Source organism: Triturus cristatus, chromosome 7 (genome assembly GCF_964204655.1).
Source record: "Triturus cristatus chromosome 7, aTriCri1.1, whole genome shotgun sequence".
Classification (NCBI taxonomy): Eukaryota; Metazoa; Chordata; class Amphibia; order Caudata; family Salamandridae; genus Triturus; species Triturus cristatus.
In genome coordinates, this window is record NC_140590.1 from 1,346,697,215 (window position 1) to 1,346,723,729 (window position 26,515).

General features: G+C 46.6%; 1 protein-coding gene across 2 annotated transcripts in view; it reads left to right on the plus strand.

Annotated features, from left to right (window-relative positions):
- The window catches only part of MTO1 (mitochondrial tRNA translation optimization 1), a 524,123-nt gene that overhangs the window by 400,569 nt on the left and 97,039 nt on the right, over positions 1–26,515 (plus strand). For both annotated transcript variants that reach the window (XM_085619003.1, XM_085619002.1), the window contains one exon: positions 4,166–4,337. In XM_085619003.1, coding sequence (XP_085475129.1) covers positions 4,166–4,337 — 172 coding nt within the window. The remainder of the gene's footprint in view (positions 1–4,165; positions 4,338–26,515) is intronic.

The following is a 26,515-nucleotide window of genomic DNA, read 5'->3' on the forward strand; positions in this document are numbered from 1 at the left end:
AGATAGCTCAGACAAGGGTGAGCTAAATCCCGGTCGGGTTACCCCTATTTTTGAGGAAACCATCAAGTCTATTGGGAATGTATTCCTAAAAATGAATCAAGTGGGCAAAAATGCGGCAATTGGGCTTCCTAAGGGAAAGCATGATTGGTACACACCTGCTTGTTGGCACGCCAAATCGCTTTTGATTAAGGCCGTCAAAAGCAAAACACAAGGAGCTATGCAGGGAGCTAGGCTAAATTATAAGAAAACCCTGGCCAGTGCTAAAAAGGAGTGGGAAATCGAACATTGGCACTCTCTAAAAGAGGCAAGTTTGGGGAAAGATTCAAGGCGTTTTTGGGACATAATTAGAGCCAAAAACAGACCTGACACTGACTTCATTACATGCAATATCACCAGCCAAGTTTGGGTCAACCACTTTTCTAAATTATATGCCAGTCAATCAGGTGCTACCTCTAATGCCCTCACTATGGACATTTCTAATGAAAAACATATAAGGGAGGTGGCCCCAGCAACTCCGGATTTGCCAATAAGGAGTGATGATCTAGTAACTGGAATGCTATGCACAGCTTTGCCATCAAACAATTGGGTGGCAGACTCCATTTTCTCGATCAAAGAAGTGGAGTATGCAATTACTACCATCAGGCCCCAAAAAGCAGCTGGCCCAGACGGCTTACCCGGGGATTTGCTACGAGCAGACATCCCGAAATGGGGTAAATTTATTAACTGCCTGCTTAATGCTATTAGCGGGGGAGCGCCTATCCCGGCATCTTGGAAAGGGGCGGAGGTCGTCCCCATTTTTAAAAAGGGGGCCAGGGACGACCCATCAAATTACAGACCCATAAGCCTGCTAGATATAACTCAAAAGGTGGTCGGGAAGGTGTTGTTGGTCAGATTATTACAATGGATCGACGAAAACGGCATCCTCTCCGACTACCAGGCAGGCTTCAGAGCAGGCACCGGCACAATCGAGCAAGCGTTCAGATTGTTGCTTGTGTATTGGAAGGTGGTGGTCCTGGGCAAAGGCAGTCTTTATCTCGCCTTTATCGACTTAAAGACTGCCTTTGACCTAGTACCTAGGGAGGCTCTTTGGAAAGTCCTTGCTGTCATGGGGGTGCCCCACTACTTACTCCTGCTAATGGTAAGGCTGCATGAAAATACTTTTGCCCAGGTTAGGTGGGGGAGAAATGGGGAGAAAACCAACAGAATTCCGGTAGAGAGAGGGGTACGCCAGGGATGTGTTCTAGCTCCCACCCTTTTCTCTTTATATATTAACGGTGTAGTTGAGCATCTTTTGAAAGACCCCTCAGATGAACCATCCCTGGCGGGGGAACGTATCCCCACCCTCCTCTTCGCGGATGATACACTCTTACTCTCCAAAACCCCAATGGGCCTCCAAAAACTCTTAAATAATTTCCAGCTCTTCTGTACAGAGCGGGGCCTGGTAATCAATAGAGACAAAACAAAGTATCTTGTGTTGAATCCCCCTAAAAAATCTATGCGCCCCCCAAAATTGAATGACGAACCTCTGGGGAGGGTGGATGTGTTTGATTACTTAGGGATTCGTCTATCCCATAATATGCAGTGGGGCCCCCATTTATGCAAGATGCTGTTATCCCACAAAAGGGTTACAGGGGCTCTTGTGAAGGAGCAGCGCTCCTGTGCTATTAGACCTATAGCCCCCGTTATTGAAATTTATGCAGCAAGAGGAGTTAGCTCTGCCCTTTACGGAGCCGAGCTTTGGGGCTCTTGTGATATTGGTGACCTGTCAAGAGCAGAGAGGAAGTTCTTCAGGGCCATTATGTCACTTCCCCAAGGTACCCCCACGATTCCATTAATGCTCGATCTTGGTTGTCGCCCCATCGGTGATTTGGCGAAATTTCGCCCTCTATTGCTATGGGCTCGTTTGTGGCGGGTCCCGGAACTAGCCAAATATGCCAAAGGTCTCTCAGAAATCATGTCACTTCCAGGATGGCATAGGATAAAATGGTTGCGTGACATGAAAGCCCTTTTGTATAATCTGGGGCTTAATGCAGCATGGGAAAATAGATCTTCCCCTCCGAAAGCCACGCTTAAGCTCTTATATTGGAACTGGATTGCGACCCAACGGATCACGAACACGTCATTGGGGAGACTTACAGAGGACTTCCTGAATTTTAAGGATCAACCAATCCGGGAACTATATCTTGATATCATTGAGAGCCCTTTTGACAGAGCCTTGTATTTTAAGTTTAGGACCGGGACCCTCCTACTCTATACTTTTACATCACGATGGAATTCTTTTCCTCAGACCTCTGATCTTTGCCACTTTTGCACATCCAGACGTGAGTCTGTGGCTCATTTTTTATTTGAATGCCATGAGTATGCCCACCCAAGGAAAAGATGGCTTAAGCAACTGTGCCGCTCCTTGGGAACTAGACACCATATTGTGGCACTCCGCATTTTAATGTCAGACGCTCGCCCATTGTACGTTTGTGCCCTTGCAAAATTCTTATCTTGGGCATGGCGTATTAGAAGTAAAAGGCTCAAGGAAATTGTTTAATTCACTCTTAACAATTATTTATGACCTGTTTTGTTCTTTATTGTAAAAATAGTTTTTTTTTTTTAAAAGTCAAATGAAATTAACTTATTCTATTTTTAACTGTTATGCTTTTATGATATGTTTTTATCGAAATAAAGCCTTTGACTGACTGACTGAAATATTTAATGTTACTGGTACATCCTTACTTCCCCAGTCTGGCACTACATTCCAGCAAGCTCAAATACGCAGCTATTCCTCGAGTAAAATTGGCTGGGTAGGTAGGGCGCTCTTTTGTCCTTCTGGGTCCTAAATTATAGCACTCCCTTCCTACAAAATGTTGCGAATGCAACTCACCGTAGAGGTTTACAAAGCTCTTGAAGACCTGGAATTTCTCATTTTTATTCTGGTGTTCCGTCTGTTTACGACAGCGCTGGGAAGCCCCAGTGGGGAAGCCATGTGCTTTACAAATCCAAATCGATGGATAGAATGTACCACTTGTGACTGCTGTGGTGGTGGAGTCTGAGGTGTAAGGACAGATTGATCCCCACAACAATAGTTGTTGGGAAACAAGCTAAAGGTGGTGTCCTTCCTAACAAGTTTAGGGCAAATAGATAGCATTGTGATATTACAGTGCATGAAGTGTGGTATGCAAGTGGCATGATGCCATTTACACATCTGCAGACCAAATAAGACATTGACCTAACACAGATCTATAGACACCTGCAGCTAAAACTCCTACTGCCCTCAAGTACCAGACCTGACAAAGACACTATGGAAGAATCTTTATAGAGGAAATCGTTTGCTGTCAACAGGCCGAGGAAGGCAGTACCTGTAATATATGTTACCGTTAAGGTCAACGCACCAATGGCATGCTAGATCTCAAAGTTATGAGGGAACAACTATATTGGGGTTCTCAAAGACACGATTCACAAATTACAGAGTTTGCAACTGCAAAACAGCCTTTTTGATATACTTGTAACCCTTTTTGTGAGTTGGAAAAACATTTCTAACTCACAGAAGTGGATTTATTGACTCATACTGAATCATGAGCAACCCACCATCTTTTGTGTGAATGTGGAAAGTAACCTTAGATTGACTGTTCTAAACTAAGATGCTGGTGCCTTAATTGAGCTTCAAAATGAGTGGCAGTCAACTGCCAAGGCTGAGTCTTCTCAGATAGTTGGGTCGCCCAGAGCCGAAAGGGCACTGCCCAGTAGTTCTCTATGTAAATCAGTGCTACCCGTCTGCTTGTTTTCTTTACTTTTTCAGTTAAAGAAACAAAAGCATTAGAAATGTTCCAAGGCTAGTGACATAGATTAGTTAACTTTACAGGTTAATTTGCTTTTTTTTTTGTCTAGCAAACCTTTTTAGATAGGCATGCTTGTAAAATAATATAGAAATTGTCTTTGGATTGAGGGGTTGCACGTAGAAATTGTCTTGTAAAAAGTGTTACATCTCACAGGAAGAGCTATTTACTGTTCATAAATTGATTGAAGATTGATAGGATAGATAACCAGCGATGCAAGTAAGTTACTTTTCCCTTCATGACAACTAGTTTCACTGTAGCACTCACTATCAGTGTAGCTACCTACCCCATTAGAAGGTTTTCTCTCATTCTTTCTAAATCTCGCACTTATTCCTCTTCAGGATATCTTGATGCGGGCTGTGTGTCACAGCAGAGGTATTCCCACACATCCAAGGTGAAGGCCTTGCTGGAGGAAGGCATTGAAACCCTCCGGTCCATTAAACTGTCAAGCATGCAATGGGTTCGGCTTTTACCGGAAGCAGGGATCAGTGTCAACCGCAGCAGCTTGATCAGGTAAGAATCCTTTTGCAAACCATACCCCTATCAACTCCTAGGAATCTTCACAACCACTCATGTATGGTAATACAACCTAACATGAATAATAACCAGCGCTACAATACAAATCCTGATCTGCCCCCTCTCAAAATGAATCCTGTCCCACCACACCCCACAATCTGAATTGTAACCTCCCTTTACTATGAAGTGTGAACAACCTCCACTATATGAATCCTAACGAACGCTCCCCTACATTTTTCATAATTGTCTTTATCATATTTGTTGGAGGCTTGCTTAGTGTATGGGGCACATTTATTTAAGTGAAGCACCCTGCACTAATCCAGACAATCCTTATTGTCATTTTAGTGGTCTTAGACAACTGTAGAAAGCTCTCTAAGTAGTAGCTGTGGAGAGCAGCCATCAGGCTTAGTCCAGAAGTAGTGTTAAGCAGCTTGTTTTACCAGAACTAATCATATAGTGTAGGTTAAACGAAAAAGAACCACACTGTGTAGTTATAAAAATAGTTATATTTATTATATACACCAACTAACATATTGGTATATCTCCTACCCGGAAATATCAACACAATACACACAATATTTCAAATGTAAAACAGGTAAGTAAGCACAAATACACAGTGGTCTCCAGGGGGGAGACTAAACCATATACTAAAGAAGTGGAATGCGAAGTGTGACCATAAACCTGAAGACTCAGAAGAGCTGGGCACCCAAAGCACCGTGTAAAGTAAGTACCCAGGAACCCCATGGAGGCTGTGTGCAGAGTGAAAACACAGCTGCGTACTCAATGCAAGTCAATAGGAAAGTCGTGGTTGCAGCTTTTAACAATAAGGACCCTTCCCAGTGGACCCTGAAGAAACCCCATGGAAGACAAAAGGTTGGACAGTCACCCCACCTGTGGATACCCCAGGAACCAGGATACCTACACCAGGAAAGCCAGGTGAATATGTGCAAAGTGAGGTCGGAAACCGTCGCAGACCACAATGGAGGACTTCAGTACAGATGCCGCCTGCAAAAACTGTGCAAGAGTGAGGTGGAATCCAAGGGTGGATTCTTGAAAAGGAGTACCTGCAAGCAGAGGGGACTGAGTCTATGCCACTTGGAAGTTACCAAGAGGCACAGGAGACCAATGACCACCAATGACGGAAGATGCAGCACTGATGACGGTGACCTTGTCGCTGCAGCTGTGAGGACCAGGTGGCGCTGTGTAAGACCATTCACGGGTTGTCCCACGTCAGCACACACAAGTTTTGGCTGCAGCAACAGACGTGGTAAATGAAAAAGGTGCTGCTTTGGGACCAGCATGGTCTACTGACTCACCAAGTGCAGGAGAGTCAGAGAAGGCCCCCGAGCAAGCAGGGGAGCCCACTGAAGCCAAAGAAGACCGTCAAGAGGACCCACAGGCCAAAGGTACAGAAGTCACAAGAATACCTCAAGCAGCTCAACAAAGATGCAGGCACACGGTGGAGAGGATGCAGTGAGGATGAAGATCTTGGCGGGAAGAGAGGCTGGAGGTTCCTGTAGCCTGAAGATCTTTGGAGGACAGAGGCAACAAGCCTTGGCAAAGGCAAGTCAACGCGGTGCGCAGGAGTTCTGTTCCAGCGGTTCCGACGAGGAATACTGGCCCCAAACTTGCTGAGAAGACTCGAGGGAGTTGCAGAACCACCACCTGTGTTGCTGAGCCTTTCAGAGTCCGTGGGATGTCAGGAGCAGCAGACCGGTCAGCTTTGTTGAAATGCCTGTAGATGCAGGGGAGTGACTCCTTCACTCCAATGGAGAGTACTTTGTGTGTCCTTGATGCCCACAGGCCTGGAGAAGAACCTGAGTGTAGCACAGGCACAGAAGATGAAGAAGGGTTGAAGAACAGCGAGACCAGGAGCAGCAGGATTCTTCCTTGGTGCAATCTCGGTTCCAGGCAAAGTCCAAGGTGCCCAGACAGTTGAAGTTGAAATGGTTTTGAGTTTGAATACTATCCCATGATGAATCTGAAGAGCAACCCACAGGTAAGCCCTTAAGAACCCTAGGGAAAGGGTTAGGACGATTCAAGGGTCCCTCCCAGAGGAGGGGCTGGACAGAGAACAGCATACTCCCATGTCCAGTATCGCGCCAGAGTGGGAGCCAAGGTCTGCCTGAACTGGCTCAAACTGGAGTATTCAAGGAGGGCACCAAATGTGCCCTTAAGAAGCAGTCGTGTGTCGTTGACAGGAGCCTCCACCCCAGCCCAATACACCAAGTCACATCTGGGGAGGTAGTCACACCTCTGTGCGACAGGAAACCTATAGGTCTACCTTCCTCCGCTCAAGCTTGGCTCAGCAGCAGGAGGGCAAAATTGTGTCTGTGTTCTGCTGCAGCACTAGCTTACTGTTAGACCCTGAAAGGCTGGTACCAGGAATAAAGGGGGGCACCCTAGGGTAGCCCCTAGTACATGGGATCCTACATCCAACACTGGTATCAGTGTTGGGGTAGGGTTCCAACATGTTTAATACCAAACATGACCGGTTTCAGTGCAGCCTATACATAGTTCGATATCTTGCAATTGACTTGATGTCCGCTATATGTATCAAATGGCTGACTGTACTTACAAAGCCTGGACAGTCGACCCTGTGGTTTGTAGAGGGGCCCTGTTCATGCAGGGGCACCCTCACACTTGTAACCAAGCACCCTGCCCCCAGCACTGAAGAGCCTCCCATAGGTGTAACGTATAGTTCTTAAGTGCCCTGCCCTCAGATATAAGGAAACATATATCTATTGTAAGTTGTGTTAGCACCAACTACACAGGCTGCAATGGGATGCCTGTAGTCACAGTTTGAGTGGTCTCTCATGGCTGGCATAATGTATGCTGCAGCCCATGGGAGACCCCTGGAGTACCTATGCCCTGGGTACCTTAGTACCATATACCAGGGACTTACATGGGTACACCAGTAGCTAATTAAGAAGGTACCAAAGTACTTACCACGGTCAAATTTAGGGAGGAAGCACAGTGACTGGGGTCCTGATTAGCAGATTCCCTGTCAGTCTAATTAGAAAAGAGACTAAAACCAGCAAAAAGTGGGGGTAACCATAAAAGCAGATCCTACTTTCCTACTCTATATGAGCTATAACAAACCTGCACTTAGCATGAACCTTAAGCTGAACAATATGAATCGAAGCCAGTCGCATATTATTAAGCATAACCCTGTAATGTCTTTAAGATCATGAGCGTTCGGATCCTCGTCGTTCTGGGTGGACTTTAAACAGGAATTACTCAAGCTGCTGGGAGGTGTTACGGTGTGGTTGTTAAAGTCATGACTTGAGTGCGTGATCGTATGCTGAGGAATAAAGACGTCTGTTACAGAGCTCCCTGTATGGCTTGTTTCATTTGTGTGCCCATGGCCTGGGGAGGAAGCTGCAACTGGTGACGAGTAGGAGATGCATGCCCTGAAGAAACAAGACTGTTCTCCCTGAGAATTTGCAACGGTACAGCAAACTGCTTATGCATGCCAGGTGTTCTCCAAATCGATGTGAAGCAGTCTGAGTTTGGTGCATGTGGAGTCTAAGCCCTGCTCCAGCCCGTACACGGCCCTAGAAGAAGTTGAAGGCTTGGCAAAGGAGCACATTTCAAAAGCCTGCCAGAATCTTCTGGTAGGGCTGAAAAAAGAGACATTGAGATGTGCCATAATACAGAACCATCATCCATGCAAAGCAAAGGCTAAAGGCAATGATAACCAGGTATGAAGGCAGAAACTTGCTTACTGATTTAAGCGAGTAAAGCGCCTTATGACCTCCGATCAGATGTGGAGACCCAAGCACAAGGGTTGTGTGTTCGAGCCATGTGTGCTGTAGATACACATGCTTTGCATACTCCTGCCATCAAGTGTTGGGTCTGGATGTTTGCAAGTTGTTTTTCTTTGAAGAAGTCTTTTCCAGTCATGAGGTAAGGTGATAGTGTGCATGGGCATGGACTTCAATGTTAGATTGTTTTCTTTCCGCCATCGGGTTCAGACGTGTATTGCAGCGCTCCGATTTGAAACTGTCAATCGGGATTCCTTCGGTGTGAAATTTACTCTACTCTACCCTCATCGGTATTGTTTCAATCGCGTCTTTCACCTTTTTAGTGTAGAAATGTATGAAACCTCTAACTCTCTAATCGAAAAAACTGTAATCGCTGCCTTCTGGCCTAGCTCATTTCTTTTATCAACTTCTAATTCGAAACCCAGTGTCCACCCTTCCTCTGATGAAACTGACGCCGTTCCATTTCTGTCCTGGATACCATTCCAAATACCCATCCACTGACCAGCATAAGGTCTGTTACCTCTGTCTTTATCTGAAACATAAAGAGGAAGACTGCGACTCGTGGCGGTCGTTCCGATCCAAAAACACTCTGCGGGACCATCTGGCTCGATGAAGAGACATGCAGCGGCAAACTATCGAGGACACCCCTGAACTCTTTGGAGAAGATATCGAGCAAGAAGAGATGGAAGTGTCTGCAGCAGAAAAAGAGGCCTTCTCCCTTCAGGACTTCCATTTTGAGTTGGAGATCAAACCAGAGTCCCACGGCGTTCCATCTGGACAGGGTGCAGTGATTACCAAAGCCCCTTCACCCACCAAACCAGTATCCACTAAACCAAAAGCTGTTGGGCCACCACTGCCATCAGGCCATGATAGGCACCGAGACACTGATTCAAACGCCCTGCCTTCCGGCTCGGCACCGAAACAGCAAGTCAAGCCTTCCGGCTCGGGCCCGAGCTGAGATGATACCCCTTCGGTTCCGAAACATTCCAGATCGAAAGAGAAAATAAAAGAATCCAGCTCAGCACTGAATATTTCAGCACCGAAACAAAAAGACGCTCCTTAAAGCCACTGGGGCCAATTTTGGAAAAAAATGAAATAAAAGCCGGATCCCAAACGAAAGAAGATTCATATAAATCCTGATACTGGACACATAACAGCTAAACCAGTAATACCTTTAAAAAGAAAGGCAGATACTGAATACAAAATCCCTGTCATGAAGAAAAAGGACATGGCTTCCAGCCCTATTAACATTCCTCAAAACCCTCCACCTTATACACCAATGCCTATTACACCAGATACAGATCCTCTGTACATTACACCATAGGGTTTGCCTAACACAAATTCTGATATAGGAGAGGATGGTGACAATTATATTTAGCCACCACCTGATCCATGGGATGACTATAAGATAGACCCACCTCAAGACACAGAACCTGATCTACATCCTGCAAAACCTTCCCCTCCTGATGATAACACCGCATATCAGACATTAATTGCTAGGGTAGCCAATTACCACAGAGTGTCTTTACACAGAGAAGCACTAGAAGATGATTTCCTATTCGAAACCTTAGGAAACACACACAAAACAACATAAATGTTGCCTATGCAAAAAGGTATGATGAGGCATACTAATGATATTTTTAAAGACCCAGTTAGAGCGGGTATATTAACACCTAGTGTGGACAAAAATATAAACCCCCACCATCTGACTCAGGTTTTATTAGGGGCCAGTTGCCTTTGGATTCCATAGTGTTCTCTAATGCCCTTAGGAGTGCAAATTCACAAACATCAGGGGAGGCTCCACCTCCAGATAAAGAATCCAAACTGATAGATGCAGGAGCGAAGAGAGTAGCTGCTCAATCAGCCAACAATTGGTGTATAGCTAATACACAAGGTTTGTTGTCCAGATACAATAGAGCTCACTGGGATGAGATGGAAGAATTATTGCAATATCGCCCAGGAGAACTTAAAAATGGGGGCAGGAAATAGTGCAGAAAGGGAAGCTTATTTCTAATTGCAGGTTGCATTAGATGCTGCAGATACTGCAGCTAGAGGAATCAACATTCTGCTTACGAGACATGCATAGCTCAGAATTTCTAGTTTCAAACCAGAGGTGCAACAAACCATTCTTAATGCACCCTTTGATAAAGAACACCTCTTTGGGCCTCAAATAGACCAATCCCTTGAAAATATGAAAAAGGATACCAAAGTAGCAAATTCTATGGGAGCACTTCTATCTCCTTCTACCAGATATTCCTTTTGTCGCTCCTTTTCAGAGGAGGCTCCAAACTAACAACACAGATGCGGCTGCATCTTCATACAAGACACAAACACTAAAATCCCCTTTAGAGGATTCTTTAAGGGTGGCTATAGAGGCAACAATGTTAAAGGGAGAGGCACACCAACACGCAACTCCCAGTCCACTAACAAGCAGTGACTTGCTAACATACCACCCGACCATTTATCACCTGTTGGGGTAAGATTACAACAGTTTCTTCTCTATTTGGCACTCCGTAACATCAGAGAAATGGGTTTGGATATTATCCACCATGGTTATTGCCTGCAGCTAACCAGCAATCCTCCCAATATTCCACCTCGCATTCACAAACTCTCGCTACAACACCAACAACTCCTCAAACAAAAAGTACAAGCTCATTTAACAAAAGGAGCTATAGAACCAGTTCCATTACAACACCAAGGAGCAGGAGTTTACTCACTTTACTTCCTAATCCCCAAAAAGGATGGGTCAGAGCACTTCTATATGGTTACCCTTCAACAAGTGCTTCAACTTCTACAACAAGGAGGCCTTATGTCCACACTAGACTTACAGGACGCATACTTCCATATTCCTTTACACCCAGCACATTGCAAATATCTCAGATTTATGATAGCAGAAAATCACTATCAATTCAAAGTACTCCTATTCTTAGTGGAGTGACTACTGCACCCGGAGTATTTACAAAATGTCTAGCAGCTCATTTAAGAAGACAACAAATTAATGTCTTCCCATATCTGGACTATTGGCTCATCAATGCCAACACACAGCAAAGGTGATTACAACACACTCAAGCTACCATAAACCTTCTCCATCAATTGGGATTTACAGTCGGTGCACAAAAATCCCACCTTCAACCCTCACAACAGCAAGCATATCTGGGAGTAACGCTAAACACTCGCACAGCTCTAGACTCTCCCAGTGCAGCCAGAATTCAAAACCTTTAAACTGTATTACTACAGTTTCAAAACAACCAATACATAACAGTCAATACTTTTATGCAACTGTTTGGGATGATGGCATCATGCATTGCATGCATGTCACACAAGATTACACATGCGCCCCCTACAGGAATGCTTAGCATGTCAGTCGAATCAATCACAGGGTCAATTAACAGATCTAGTGTTGGTAGATAGCGGCACTCATCGCTCTCTGCAGTGGTGGAACACAGAAAAAAGGGCGCCCCTTCATAGACCGTATTCCACAAGTCGTACTAACAGCAGATGCATATCTCACAGGTTGGGGTGCCCATCTCAAGCATCTTACAATTCAGGGTTTTCGGGACACCAAGCACAAAAGTCTCCTCATCAATTACTTGGAGCTTCTAGCTATTTATCTAGTGCTAAAAGTTTTTCAGCCTCACCTCGTAGGGAAAGTTGTCCTAGTCCTGATGAACATTATGACAGCTATGTTCTAAAACAGGTGGAGACACACTCTTTACGGTTGTCACGCCTCCCTCAGAACTTTTGGCGTTGGGCTATACATCACAAGATTCATCTTCTGGCACAACACCTTCCAAGTATGCACAACCAATTTGCCGACCTCCTCAGCAGGAAGCAGCAACAAATAAACGAATGGGAAATTCTTCCTCAAGTTCTCCTTCCATACTTCCGACAATGGGGGTTCCCACAAATAGACCTTTTTGCCTCGGCAGAAAACTCAAAATGTCCAAACTTTGCCTCCAGATTCCTACACCATCTATCCAAAGGCAATGCCCTATGGTTGAGCTGGTCAGGGATATTTGCTTACGCTTTTCCGCCTCTCCCTCTCCTTCCATTTCTGGTTCGAAAACTCAGGCAGACATCACGCTGAGTCTAGTGGCACCCACATGGGCTCGTCAACCATGGTTCACCACACTACTAGAACTGTCAGTGGTTCCACACCAAAAGGTGCACCTCACTTCCAACCTTCTCAAACAGAACCATGGAGAAATCAGACATCTAAATCCCAAGGAGCTCAGTCTAGCGATTTGGCTCCTGAAGTCATAGGGTTAGGTTCTCTAAACCCACCATTAGATTGTATGACAATTTTTAAAGAGGCAAGAAAGCCTACCACTAGGACATGCTATGCAGCAAAGTGGAAAAGGTTTTGTATATATTTTAATAATAGAAATATTGACCCACTAGATGGATCTATACAACATATTATTTGTTATCTTTTGCATTCACAGCGAGCAGGCTTAGCATACACATCTATTCGACTACACCTTGCGGCAGTAGCTGCATAACTGCAAAACAGACAAAATTTATCGTTATTCACTATTAAGGTTCCAGTAATTAAAGCTTTTATGGAAGGCCTTAAAATAATCATAGCCCCCAGGGTACCACCTGTATCATTTTGGAACCTTAACATTGTTTTCACAAGGCTTATGGGTCCACCTTTTAAGCCATTACACAATTGTGAATTGCAATTTCTTTCCTGGAAGGTTGCCTTTCTAATTGCTATCACTTCATTAAGGTGTGTTGGTGAGCTACAGGCATTAACCTTAGAGGAACCTTTCTTTCAACTTCATAAAGACAGAGTGGTTCTTCGTACAAATCCAAAATTCCTTCCAAAAGTAGTTTTGCCTTTTCATATTAATCAATCAGTTGAGTTACCTGTGTTCTTCCCTTAACCTGATTAAGTACCAGAAAGGGCTCTATACACACTTTCTTTTTTTAGTATTTTATTTAGTGATTTTTTCATTTGTCTTAACCCCCCCACCCCAAAATGACCACGTAGGATGGCATTGCATAGAATTTAGTTTACATTACACACAATCCAAGATGTTATGTCCATACCTCTTTAAAGTTACATACAACAATGTCAATCAGCCTTCTTTCCTCCACCTCTCCTTCCTGCGATATCCAGCCCAAACATCATCAATGCAGGCTTTATCGTCTGTTATTAATCGTCCTCATTGTGTGTTATGTGAGAGACGTGTCAGGGTTCGGAGTGATTGGCCTGTTCATATCAACCTGTCTGAGATAAGTCACAAATGATTCCTAGACATTTTTAGGTCGGGATGCCAGAGGCATCATGTCCCAGTATGCAGTCAGCTGCTCCTGGTAGTGTGAGATGTTTGCAACCCAAACTTGCTTTGTCGGTATCAGACGTCTCCCCCAACGTATTTCTACCCTGTGCTTAGCTAGTAGTAGCAGCATCACGGTGAGGCACCTACATCTCACCAGGACCCCCTTCACGAAGCCCAGCAGGCACACAATAGGGTACAGCAAGAGGGCAGGTCCAGTGATGGCTCTCACCGCGTCACATACCGCGGCCCAGAAGCTAGACACCTTGGAGTAGGTCCATGCCAAATGGTAAAAAAGAGGCCTCCGGCTCTCGGCAGCCCAAGCAGCGCGAGTCAGCTGTAAGTCCTATTTTTTACAGTGGTGTTGGTGTACGATATGTTCTATGTAGGAAGTTGAAATGTATCAATCTCAGTCTATAATTATATATATTGCTATTGCGCTTCTGGTGTTTCACAGTGTAGTTCTCTTTCCCAGGCCATACGGGCCTTCATGGTGGTAGTTGTTGATGTCATCTGTGTCAGTGTGTACAGCCGGTCTTCTCAAGAAAGTATTTGTGTGTACATATTCTAGTGCTGTGAGGTATGGTGGGGAAGCGGGAAATGAGTTGTGAATTGCACGGCAGTGTGTTTGGATTTGGTAAGAAAATAGTGTGTCAGAGAGCGCTGAGCGCTCCCCGTCCGTGAAGCACTGTACAAACTCGCTATCTGGATATAGATCTGCAAACGTTTTAATGCCACACGCTTCTGCACATTTAGCCGCGCCCCTGTCCTGCAGAGGTGGGATTAGAGGGTTGTCTATCAAGGAGGCTGTGGGTGCATACTGCATCGGCAGGCCAGCCCGTCTGCGGAGACCATCCAATGCCCAACGCATACACTCCACAGTGTTAATTTCAGCTTTGGGGGCCTTGTAACATTAGAATATTGCTGTATTCAGAGGCCACGGTGCAGCTTGGTCGTGTTTGATCGCTAAGTGTGGTTGGAACGGGATGGGGTGGAGCCAGTGATGTAAAAATTGTGCTCGGGCGCATAGTGAATATAGCTGCATGTCTTGTGCGCCTAGACCTCCGCGCGCTGGTGGTAGCGTCAATCTTTCATAGGATACTCGTGGCTGCCGGCCTAGCCATGTGAATGTGATCAGATTGGAACGGAGTTGTTTAAGGAACTGTGATGTGAGAGGGATCGGAATGTTTGCAAAGAGGTACAGAAACTTCGGAAGCACCACCATCTTGATGATGGCTATGCGGCCCGCCAGTGACACTGGAAGTTTGATCCACAGTTGGATTCTGTAGGAAGCTGGCTCTGTATATACTATACCAAAGTAAGGTGTAGTGTACACAGAGTCCAGTGGAACCCCAAAGGTAGGCAGATGTAAAAGTAGATAATACGTTACTCTCTATTTGTGGTAGTGTGGGCGTGCAGTAAGGCTTTATCTGAGGGTAGTGTTAAGCATTTATTGTTCACACGCAGGCAAGAAATGATGTCACACACTCAAAGACTGAATTTAGAACCAAGCCAAGCCTGGTACAGGTAAGTGAAATTATACAGTGAATTACAGTTGAATGCAGGATCAAATGCAGTTGGTTGTTTACAGGTAATTTAATAATCAAAATTACTTTTCAGTTACTTTGTAGATTACAGTGCACGTTACTTCTTGGATTACTTTTTAAGTTACTTTTGCTAATCAGTGTGATATGCCTCGATATCACACTGAGACATTTCCTAGACAAAAGGTAAGTTTTGTACATATGCAGTTTTTAAAGGTTTTATGCAAACCAACTCCACACTGAATTTTCAAAGGAAATCAGTCCGTGCAATTCTATGGGAGGAAATTAAGTTATCGGTTTACAGGTAAGTAATTGATTGTGGAAGTTGGGTTTCTGGGGTTAAAACTAGGGTTCCCCCAGGGTCAAGGATGCACTCTCAGAACACCCTCTGCGGCACTAGGGCGGCCGGGTGCAGAGTGCTGAGGCCCAATGTTATCTGGCTGGTGGCTACTCACGAGCAGGACACGGGGTTGTGGTAGCAAAACTCTGGTGTTAGGCTTAGGGCATAGGGGTATCCGGTTTAGCGCACAAAGTGCACCCACAGCGGCACAGGGGCAGCCGGGTGCTGTTTTGACGTCGAGTGCCCTGTTGATTTCAATGGGGATTCTCCGGTTGCAACAAACACTGCAGGCTCGAGGACAAAGATCTTCTGGAGGCAACCAACAGCTGGAGAGGTAAGTCGAGATGCCTGGGGATGCTGGGACACCAATGCTTGGGCCACCCAAAGCCGTGGGACGTCGGGTGCAGGGGTATCTTAAGGCGTCAGCTTTATCTTACCTACTCCGGTCGTGGTCTGGGGGATACTCCTGAAAGGGACTGCAGGCATTGATTGGAGACTTGAGGCAGGTCATGATCGTCGGTGAGACCTCCTCGTGGTGTTGGGCCACTCGAACACGGGCCGTGGGAGTCGGGTGCAGAGTGGTGCAGAGTTTTGTATTTTGCTGGAGCCAGAGTCTGTGGGTGAGCAAATCCAGTGTTCATGGGAGACATAGTCTTGGTTCGGGAAGGCAGGGCAGGTCCTCTAGGTTCTTGGGGGCTGGGTTTGGGGTTGCTTCTAAATACTAGATTTAGGGGCTTTACAGGTAGGTACAGGTCAGGACCAATGGGTCCCTTCCTTGAAGTGGGTACACCCCCTATTATACCACCCTCCAGTGGGAGGGGGGCATAAGCCTCACTCTGGTTGGCTGGGTCTCCCAATTTGCAAGATGGCGGGGACTGAGAATTGTGCTTCACTTCGCCTCCCTCACCTGAGGGTTGGGGTTGGCAAAGCTGAGCACACCTCTCCTTCTAACCTGGTTTCCTGCTGATTCACCCACCCAAAGTGGGGGTCAGAACCGGTGGGGGCCAGTTGCTGGGAGCAGCAAATGGCTGGGGTAGCTCACACAGGCGGCAAGCCTTTAAAGCGTCCCCTTCGTGGACCCTGGGCACTTCATCCCAGGATGTGCATTGTTTCAGGACCCGGAGAGCGGCAGGCTTTTGTCCCAGGGGTTCAGAAACATGTCTGGTGGTGGCAGCTGGCAGGCAGCCACTCATCCCGGACACTAGAGTTAGGTCGTTTATCAGGGGGCATCTCTAAGATGCTCTCCAAGTGCATTTTTCATTAAATCCCACACTAGCATCAGTGTGGGTTTAATGTGCTGAGAAGTTTGATACCAAACTTCCCAGTTTTCAGTAAAGCCATTTTGGTGCTGTGGAGTTCGTAATGACAAACTCCCAGCACCATATACTCTTTATGGCATTGCTGCACTTACAATGTCCAAGAATTGGTTTAGACCTGTAGGGGTATAGGGCTCATGCACCTGTACCCTCACCACTGGTACTGTGCACCCAGCTAGAGGGGTGTCTTACCTATGCCAGGGCAGTGGATTGTAGGCATGGCACACAGGGATGTGTGCCATGTCGACTCTTCACTAAGCTCTGCACCAAAGCACGCAACCTGCAATGGCAGTGTGTGTGTGTAAAGGTACAGGGCCTCCAAGGGTGGCACATTAAGTGCTGCAGCCCTTAGTGGCCTTCCCTGGTCACAGTGCCCTTGGCACCTATGGTACCTTTTACAAGGGACTTGCATGTGGCCAGAGAGTTACCAATTGGGTTTTGCAACAGTACAGTTTAGGGAAAGAACATAGGCCCTGGGTACCTGGTTGGCAGGAACCCAGGGCACACTCACTCAAAGTACATCAACATGAGTCGCAAAAAGCCTGACTAATCAGACATTATCCTCACGGCAACCACTGCCAGCCCATACCAGGGTCCTCTCTTGTCAGAAAGGGAACGAGAAATTGCTGCTAGCGCCTAGAGGGCCCGCTCCTGCCAGAGAGAGAGCAGAGATAGGATAGTGGAGCTGGTGGGTAGTGCCAGTCGATTGGCTAATGGTCCTGGATGTCTGAAAGGACAGTGGAGCTGGGGCAGTGTCTGTAGACTTACAGGCAGGCCTGGAAGTATGAAAGGATAGTTGAGCTGAGGCAGTGACGGTAGAATTACTGGCAGGCCGGAAGTATAAAAGGACAATAGAGCTGGGGCAGTGACGGCAGACTTACTGGCAGGCCTGGGAGTGTTAAAGGGTGTACTTGGAGTCTGAAAGGACAGCTGAGCTGAAGCAGTGCCAGCAGATTTATTGACGGCTTGTGAGTCTGAAAATACACTATGACAATTGCTTTATAACTTTCTTGCTTTCGCAAATATACTTTAAAATGCACCATTTGCCCACTCCTTTTTCAAAGACCACAGCGGTACAGTGTCTCCTCCAATGCCACGTTAAAGACGCCCCCCCACCATAGCACTGTCTGCGAGCCATAGTTCCATGCCCGCCTCCATACTTTCATATTTGCAGAAAAAATCCCGATCATCTGTGTTCGGCCCATACACTGCTATCAGTGTCGTTGGTTGTTTATATAGTGTGCCAGTCACAATTACATACCTGCCTTCTTGGTCTAGGTGGGAAGGAGTGGTGTGCAATGGTAACTCTTTCCGGATTAACAGCGAGACTCCCTAGTTATAGTTTGAGTATACCGAGCGTGTTGTGCCCCACCAGCGGGCCCTCAGTCTAGGAAGTGCGCCAGTAGTCAAGTGCATCTCTTGTAAGAAGCATATGTTGTCCTTATGTCGTGCAAGGTGTGCGTGTACTAGCCAGGACTTACGGTGATCATTTAAGCCTCTAATATTCCACGTTAGGCAATTAACATTAGCCATCATAGTAAGGTGTTGTTATGCTTGTCAGTGACAATCTGTCCGTTGGCCTTGGGCCTTTTAATTTCAATAGTTTGTGTGTAACTAATATATGTACAATGGAACTGGACATAGTCGCGGTGCATCCCACTGTTTGTGTGCAGCCTTGTGTGGTCGATCCTTAGAATCCCAACCATCCCTCTTTCCCCCCGCCCCAATATCCTGCAATTATAGAAACATCATTGTGGACAGTCTCCCACCCACACACTCCAACCCTCCAATCAGGTTGATTTAACACCCCCACCCACTTCCCCAACCCCAAACTTCGTGTCATCTTAGAGTTTTAGGAATTATTCCATGGGTTCTCCGGTCGACAACCCTGTCACGAGAACTAGGGTGGCCGAGCAAAATTAAGAAGATCATGATGTGAGAAGTTGGCCTGGCATATGCTGGTCACTAGTTCTAGTGGCCACCTTGTACCAGTCCAATTCGACTCTTATGGTGATAGGTTAAAGACAACCTTTAAAGAAAGCTATCCTAGTGGTAGCTGTGGAGAGCAGCCTTCAGGCTAAGTCTTGACGGAGTGTTAAGCTTATTGTTTTACCATAGATAACCTCTTGAATAACCAAATGAAAGAGTAGTCCACACAGGTATATATATAAAATATATGTATTTATTCTAGGAATAACCCCACTAGTCTCTTTATGAGGCTAGAGGTGCAGATACAATTCAAACAAGCATAGATAGTTACAATAAATAGCACTGGAATCACAAGGCCCCAGGGGGGACCAAACCATATATCAAAAAAGTGGTATAAGAACCACAACAATTCTACAGACAATACCTAGGACATTTAGGGTTGCTGGCCCCTTGTGAAACCACCCAAGGTAGTGAGGAAGGGGACCCACGGGAGACGCGTGCAGTGACTGAAGTTACTGTCGGAATCTCTATTATAGCCTATGGAGAATGTCGCGGTTTGATTTTACAAGTTTAAAAACACTTCTAGCAGGAGTTCAAGTTCAACACTGTAGAGTTAAGCTTTTGAAGGGCCCACACCCACGAGAGTACCGAGGTACCACTGTTACCTGCCCCAGGGAAGCCGGGTGCATAGGTCGTTTTCGATGTCGGGTCGCGGGCTGATTTTCAATGGCAAAACATGAAGAACTGCTGCTAGCCACAAGCGTCGTCGTTGTCTTGAAGAATGAAAATGTAGATCTTGTAGAGAGGAACCTGAAAGCAGAGGGGACAGAGTCTGGGTCACTGCACAGTGACCAGGCGGCTCAAGAGAAGGAGCCCTTCAATGTCGGGTGCTTCCAGGTCGAAGAGGTGTAGCTTGGATCGTCAGCCACGGGGTCCAGGAGGCTTCAAGGAAGGCCAGCTTCTGGAGAGCGACTGTCCCACGAAGGAGGAGGGTCGCTGCGGTGTTAGTGTCCGGATTGGATCCACTAAGCCTTGGCAACCGCAACCCACGCAAGAAACACAAAGCAGCTACTGGTGCAGACCCACGAGGTCTGAGCGAGATCTCCAGTGAGGAGACTGAAGAGCAGGCATGGAGCAACCAGGGGATCTCTTGGAATCGTAGATTGTCCTCCGCTAGGGCCCACAAGTCGAGAGACAAGGGACCGCAGAAGGCAGCAATTCGGCGTGCGTAAAGGTGCGCCCACGGGTCGCTGGAGCGGGCTAGGGCGTCGATCTTTGGCACAGTTGCTGCAGAGAGGTTGGCTCAATAATGGGCCAAAGCACAACTTTCCCACTCGTCGGGGTCGGGTGCTATGCAAGAGGTGGCCGGTGTCCTGGGGTATTGGGGATCTCGGCACCCACGGGGTCCACTGTGCAGAGCTTTGCTGTGCACACTCACTGGCCTCTGGGATGCTTGGAAACCCACCTCAAGGTAGAAAAGAGTTGTCGATGTCCGAAGGAGCAGCGAGGTTCCAACCGGGTCACTTGCAGTGTTTCAGGTGCCTGCCAAGCAGGGGGGTAACTCCTTTACCCCAAGGGAGATTTCTTCAGGTAGCTGTGCGGCAGCAAGTCGAAGGTCAAGACTGTGAAGTTCAAGAATATTCTGAGGCTCTGGGGACCCAGTATTCACCTTTATCCAAAGATTAGGGGAGTGTCCAGATCAGGGTCCACCAATTAGAGGTCAGGCGGGAAAGGGTGGCTACACCCTCTCCCCTTTGTGTGTTTCCCGCCTGGGCAGGGGACATGATGCCTCTAAACCGGTTCCAGGTGGTGTATGCAGAATGTAGGCACTGGAGAAGCCTACGTGCAACTCTGAAAGGCATCCTATGGTGCACCCACCCAGTTCCAATCCACATAGTCTGTCTGGGGAGGTGGGAACACCTCCCTGCAACAGGATGCCTATTGTCCAGCTGCCGTGGCTGGAGTTCTGCCCAGCAACAGGCAGCCAGAGTCGTGTGGGTGGCGGGTAGCATCCATTTTGTACTTCGCGTGCACTTTTAAATTGGTGTCTAAATTCTGCCGCTTTTCCCATATCGCCCCTCTAGCAGGGGGAATCATGCCCTCAGTCCCATGGTTGGATTGGGGGTATGATTCCTACATGTTTGACACCAAACACAATATGGCTCTGTGTAGCCATCCTCAAGTTATCACGCTATCGCGATAGACTTATAATGCGGTTAAGAGTATATGGTATGGCTACACTACTAACAACCCAGTAATGATTTCACGAAGGTTGCAAAGGGGCCCTACTCAGGTAGGGGTCCCCCCTCACACATATCTCAGCACCCTGCCTTGTAGGATTAGCAAGGCCTGCTCTAGGGGTGACCTATGAGGATATATGTGTTGTATTAAGTGGGATACAGGCTACCTATATCCCTGTAAGGGGTGCAAGCACCACCTTACCCAGACTACAGTAGGGGTCTGGTGGTGTCATTTGGTATGGCTGTCCCAGGGGTGGCACAATAAGTGCTGCAGCCCCTGGTAGGCCTCTGAGGTACCCATGCCCTGGGTACCTAGGGTACCATCTACAAGGGGCTGGTAGGGTGTCCTCAGTATCCAATTGGAAGGTACCTAGGGTACTCACATCAATTTAGAGTAGAAGCAGATAGGCTGGGGTCCTGGATAGCAGGGCCACAGCCTGGCTAGGGTCATAAAACAGTCAAAACATCAGCAAAAAGTTGGGGGCAACTATGCAGTCGATGCCACTCTCCTACACATGAGATATGTGATTGTAAGTAATCGGTAAGGATGGCCTGGTTATATTCTGAGTGTAACTGTCTTAACATCTTAGTCTCTTTCCTCATGACATAAAGATGAGCTGTGAGGGTGTAGTATCTGACACAGTCAATCATTATCAATTGTGCCACCTACCTCAGTTAGTTAGGGGGATTTCGATGCGGCCTGTCTGTTTTGGCCGATTTGCTCGGATAGTTTTATCACAGCTGAAGGGTCTGTAAACTTTTGCATTTTGCCTTCATGCGAAATTCGAAGTTTGGCCGGATACAACAGGGCGTATTTCACTCTATGCTGCTGGAGCGTGTGTTTGTCTGGCATGAACTCTCATCTAGCAGCCTGCACCACCAAAGTGAAATCGGGGTAGAAAGAGAGTATGTTTCCCTGGTGTTGCACTTCTCCGGGCTCTCTTGCATGGCTGAGGATTATATCTTGGTCCCAATAATTCAGGAGGCGGGTAATTATAGGGCGGACTGGGGCTCCGGGTGGCGGCCTCGGCCCAAGACTTAGGTGAGCCCTCTCGACAATAAAGACCGTGGATAGATCACTTCCGAACACCTCACGTAAGTCCTCTTCAAAGTTTTCCATCTTGGAGATAGCTGTGGATTCCGGAATTCCGGTGATGCGGATATTATTTCTGTGAGAGCTTGATTCTAAAACTTTATTTTTAACCTTTATTTTTTCAAGTATTTTGTCGATAGGCAGCATTTTCTTTTTGTCGTTTGATCTTTGATCTTCATTGTTTGATATCCTTGTCTCCATGTGTTTTATGTGCTCATCGTGTGTGTCTACCTGCTGCTTGACCTGATCCTACCGCAGCGCAGCTCCGACGACCGACAGCCTAAGGACCTCTCCACCTCCATGCGCTGCCGTCCCTTGCGCGGCCTGGGGCAGTTTTCCTGCGCTCAGCTCAGCCCAGTGCCACGATGTTGCCCCCGTGGTGCTGACCAGGAGCTGCTCGCCCTCCCCTGGTTGACCAATCGCAATTTGCTGGGGCAGCCTCGAAGCAGGCCCAATGAGGGAAGGGGCCACCTGCCCCGTTCCTGTTCTTCCTTGCTGCCGAGGACATCCAATGCTCACGGGGGGCCCTCCAGTCCCTCTGCGTCGAGTGGGGAGGGGGGGGGGGGCAGCAGAGAGCATGTTGTGGTGTGCGGTTTATTCCCGTACTGCTGCAGTCTCTCTCCTGTAGACCCTCGCACCTCCCATAGCAGCCTCTCCTACCTCAGCGTAGCTCCTGCAGCCTAGAGCTACTGATCTGTTTTCCTTCCCGGCCTCCTCGCGCTATCGTCTGTTAGGCTTCACCTCGATGTTTGCAGCTCCTTAGCGGCATCAACCTTGGTTCCGGTCGTGCTTCTTGTTTCCGCAGGTCACTTCGTCGCAGGGTAGGATGTGCAGCGTCAGGCCCGGCCCTACACATGCTCTCCCAGCCGCGTTCCTTGCTTGTGGATGCTTGCTTCCCAGGTAGGCCGCTTGTTAGGCCGGCTCCCTCACACAGCCAGGTCTGCGCCGCAGCTAGCTCAGGGCCAATTTCGGGTGAGTGCTCAATCCGTCCACTTCTGCATGGCGCTGGGGTTACCGATCCACCTCTTCAGTGGATTTATGTGTCATCTGGCTGCTGGATTATGTCGGCTATTGTCGCTCGGCCGGCAGAGCCCACTCAATGTCCAGCCATTTTGCAGCCAGGCAAAGCCACGTCCCCAGGCTCTGCACACACTTGATGTTAAAAGAGCACAATTATAATATATTGATAGAATAAAAGATTTTCGCAAAACAAAAAAAAAATCCTGAATTTGCTCCACCTCATAAAGGAAATCCTATCTCTAAATCTGGTATTTCTAGGTGGATTGTCAAATGTATTCAAACTTGCTATGTTAAAGCTAAAATAACTTTAACTATACCTCTTAGAGTACATTCTACTCGCAAAATAGAAGCATCTATGGCCTTTTTAGGTAACCCATAGCTCACATATGTAAAGCATGGTCTACACCACACACATTTACCAAACATTATTGTGTGGATGTATTAGCACATCAACAAGCTAATGTAGGACAATTAGTGCGAAAGACACTTTTTAGAACCACTGCAACACCCACTGGTTAGCCACCGGTTTGGGAGAGTACTGCTAAACTGTCCATGCAAAGCATGTGTATTTACAGCTCACATGCCTCGAACAAATTATGTTACTTACTCTGTAAGCATCTGTTCTTGGCATGTAGAGCTGTAGATGATTCATGTGCCCTCCATCATCCCCGAACACCTGTGGTTGTTGCAGTTCTTATTATTCACATTACATACGCATGGACATCCCTGTATAACACTTACTTACTCCATGCTCACCCTGTTGTGGGAAAATAATCTTAACAATGGAGTCGATACCCATGCGCACCATCACCGAAAGGAGGAGTCACCTTACCTTCTGACTGGAAAAGACTTAATCGAAGAAAAACAACTTGCAAACATCCAGACCTAGCACTAGATGGCAGGGGTATGCAGAGCATGTGAATCTACAGCTCTACATGCCAAGAACAGATGCTTACAGGGTAAATAACATAATCCTTACAGAAGTTACAGGTGTTACAGGCTATCTTCCACCGCGATTGCCCAGACTACATGTACCAGCACAATGTCGGCCGAGGGTAGCACAAAATATGCAGCTGCCACGTTCCTGAAACCATCCCCGCCTTTCAACAAGGCGAAGAAATAGAACATTGGCACAAGGTGGGCTGCATGGATCAAAACATATGATGACTTCATAGATGCGCTAGAAGAGGTTGAAAAAAAGATTATTAAATACTTAAAGAACTGGTGATGGAGTGAAAGAAGTGATACAGGAAGTCTCACCAACTGAAGCAAAATTGTACTAAAAAATAAAAGAAGCATGAAAGCTAAGTTCAATCAAATGCCAAACGTTGACTATGAAAGATACATCTTCAACCAAGCACAACAACAGGTTGGCAAAACAATGGATGAGTTTGTTGAAAGATTTGCTACATTCATTAAGCATTGCAAGGTATGTGATTTTACCAACGAAGAAGTAATTTGTCTCAGAATCATCTATGACTGCCTTTCTGATTTGTTTAGTAGGCATATTTTGAGAGAAACACAAAGTCTGGAGGAAATGCTAGTGGCTGTGAGAGCAGAAGAATGAGCAGATCGAAAAGCTGCTGATACAGAAGCGGGAACTGCTCATCATGAATCTGCTCTGACCATAAAAGGTAGCACAAGTGAAAACAAGATGCAAGTACTTCGAAATCTTTAAAGAAGTCAAAGTTATGTTTCAGATGTGAACATTCATTTCCACATGAAGAAAAATGTCCAGCCGTAGGACAGGCATGCAGGGTTGAGGGAAAGAAAAACATCTTAATGCTCTGCAAAGCAAAAGAGAAATGAAATGCTTTGCTGCAAGAAGAGAAAATGGGCACCAGAAGGTTCCAGAAACATTCTCGCCACACCCACAAAACCAAAGTTTCAAAAGGATAAAACATGCAATTGAGAATGCAACTGAAATGTCCTTTTGTGACCCCAAACTACATACTGAGATCACATCAGATGCAAGCGCCTTGTGGCTGTTCTTTGGGCCCCTAGAAAATGGAGATCATCTCATGGTAGCACCGATGAATGCTCACAACTTCCTTTGGTGGAAAATGTATCATTAACAACCCATGGGAAAGTCCTCAAGCGGCTGGATGACATCTTTGCAGAGTTGGAGCAATGTTCAACACTCCGTCCATCATCCCCTTTGGTTTTGCTTTGTTCGCCCTAAGTTGGCAGGGTATGCCCAGACGTGGGTCTCTTGCTCACTTTGCCACTGGATTCAAGCTAGCCTGGCTGATGACGGCTGATTAGCCAGAAACGGTCCCAGGATGCTTGTTTCCGGTCCAGGGAAGACATGGCTTGGCAGTTCGGGCTGGACTGTTCCCATGAGGCACAGGGTCAGACTGATTTGTATATGGCCATGTCTGAACTGGGGTGGCAGAGTGAGCTAAAGAATGATGATGGATTAAACCCAGATCAGTTGACTGGGGGTGAGTGCTTGCAATGTTCAACACTCAGTCCATCATCCCCTTTGGTTTTGCCATCTTTGCAGAGTGGGCTATCCCCGATGTTCTCAAACCTGACAATAGCGTGCCTTTCAATTTCATTTGAATATAAGGAGTTTTTTGTTGGACTCCATATCATGCATAACAGGAGTACGCCTCTCTGGCCCTAGGCCAATGGTGTTGTCGAACGATTTATGGGCACCCTCAAGAGAGTTATTCAGCAAGCAACGATGGAAGGAATCGATCTTAAACAAGCCATGTGTCAAGCCCTCCATGCCTATTGATCAACTCCGCATTCCCCCACTTGTGAAAGTCCTGCCACCTTGCTATTTGCGAGAGCCATCAGAACTAGGCTACCACAATGGACATCAGACCGATCAATAAACACTGATATGGTTCACGTCACAGGCACTTCTCGAAAGTGCAAGATAAAAACGTATTCTGATCATCACTGAAACCCCAAGATATGGTCTTCAATAAAGGGGACTAGGTACTGGTCAAACAGAAACAGAGGCGAAAAACGGACACTCTGTTTGCTGCCAACCGTATGAGAATTGTAAAGACCAAAGGACACATGGTGATCGCTCATTGTCACAGAAAGTCTATCACACGGGACTCTTCACACTTTAGACATTTGCTCCTGAGGTCGTGAGTGCGGTAACCCCACCTGAATGCCCAGATCAAGCATCTGAGTCTGTCATCGGTGACCACCCAATCTGGCAGACCAGTGTGCACACCTCGGCGACTTATTGAGGAAATGTTATGTTAATGTTCTTTGTACATTTCATGTAAAAAAAGGAGGCGATGTAGAGTCTTTTGGATCATGAGCACTAGGACCCTCGTGGTTCTGGGCTGACTTTAAATAGGAATTAGGAATTATGCAAGCTGCTGGGAGGTGTTAAGGTATGGTTTTTAAAGTCATGACGCAATGCGTTAGTATGTGATCGTATGCTGAGGGATAAAGACGTCTGTTACAGAGCTCCGTGTGTGATGCTTTTCATTTGCATGCTCCCGGGCTGGGAAGGAGGCTATAAACCCTTCCTCCACTATATTAGTCAAAGTCAGCCTCCCTAGTATGATTGGGAACCAGCATTCTACAATATGATTCCTAACAAGATAATGCCATATGAATCTCTAAAAGAATCCCTTCCCCATGAATTAGAATTATTACTGGAGTGAGCG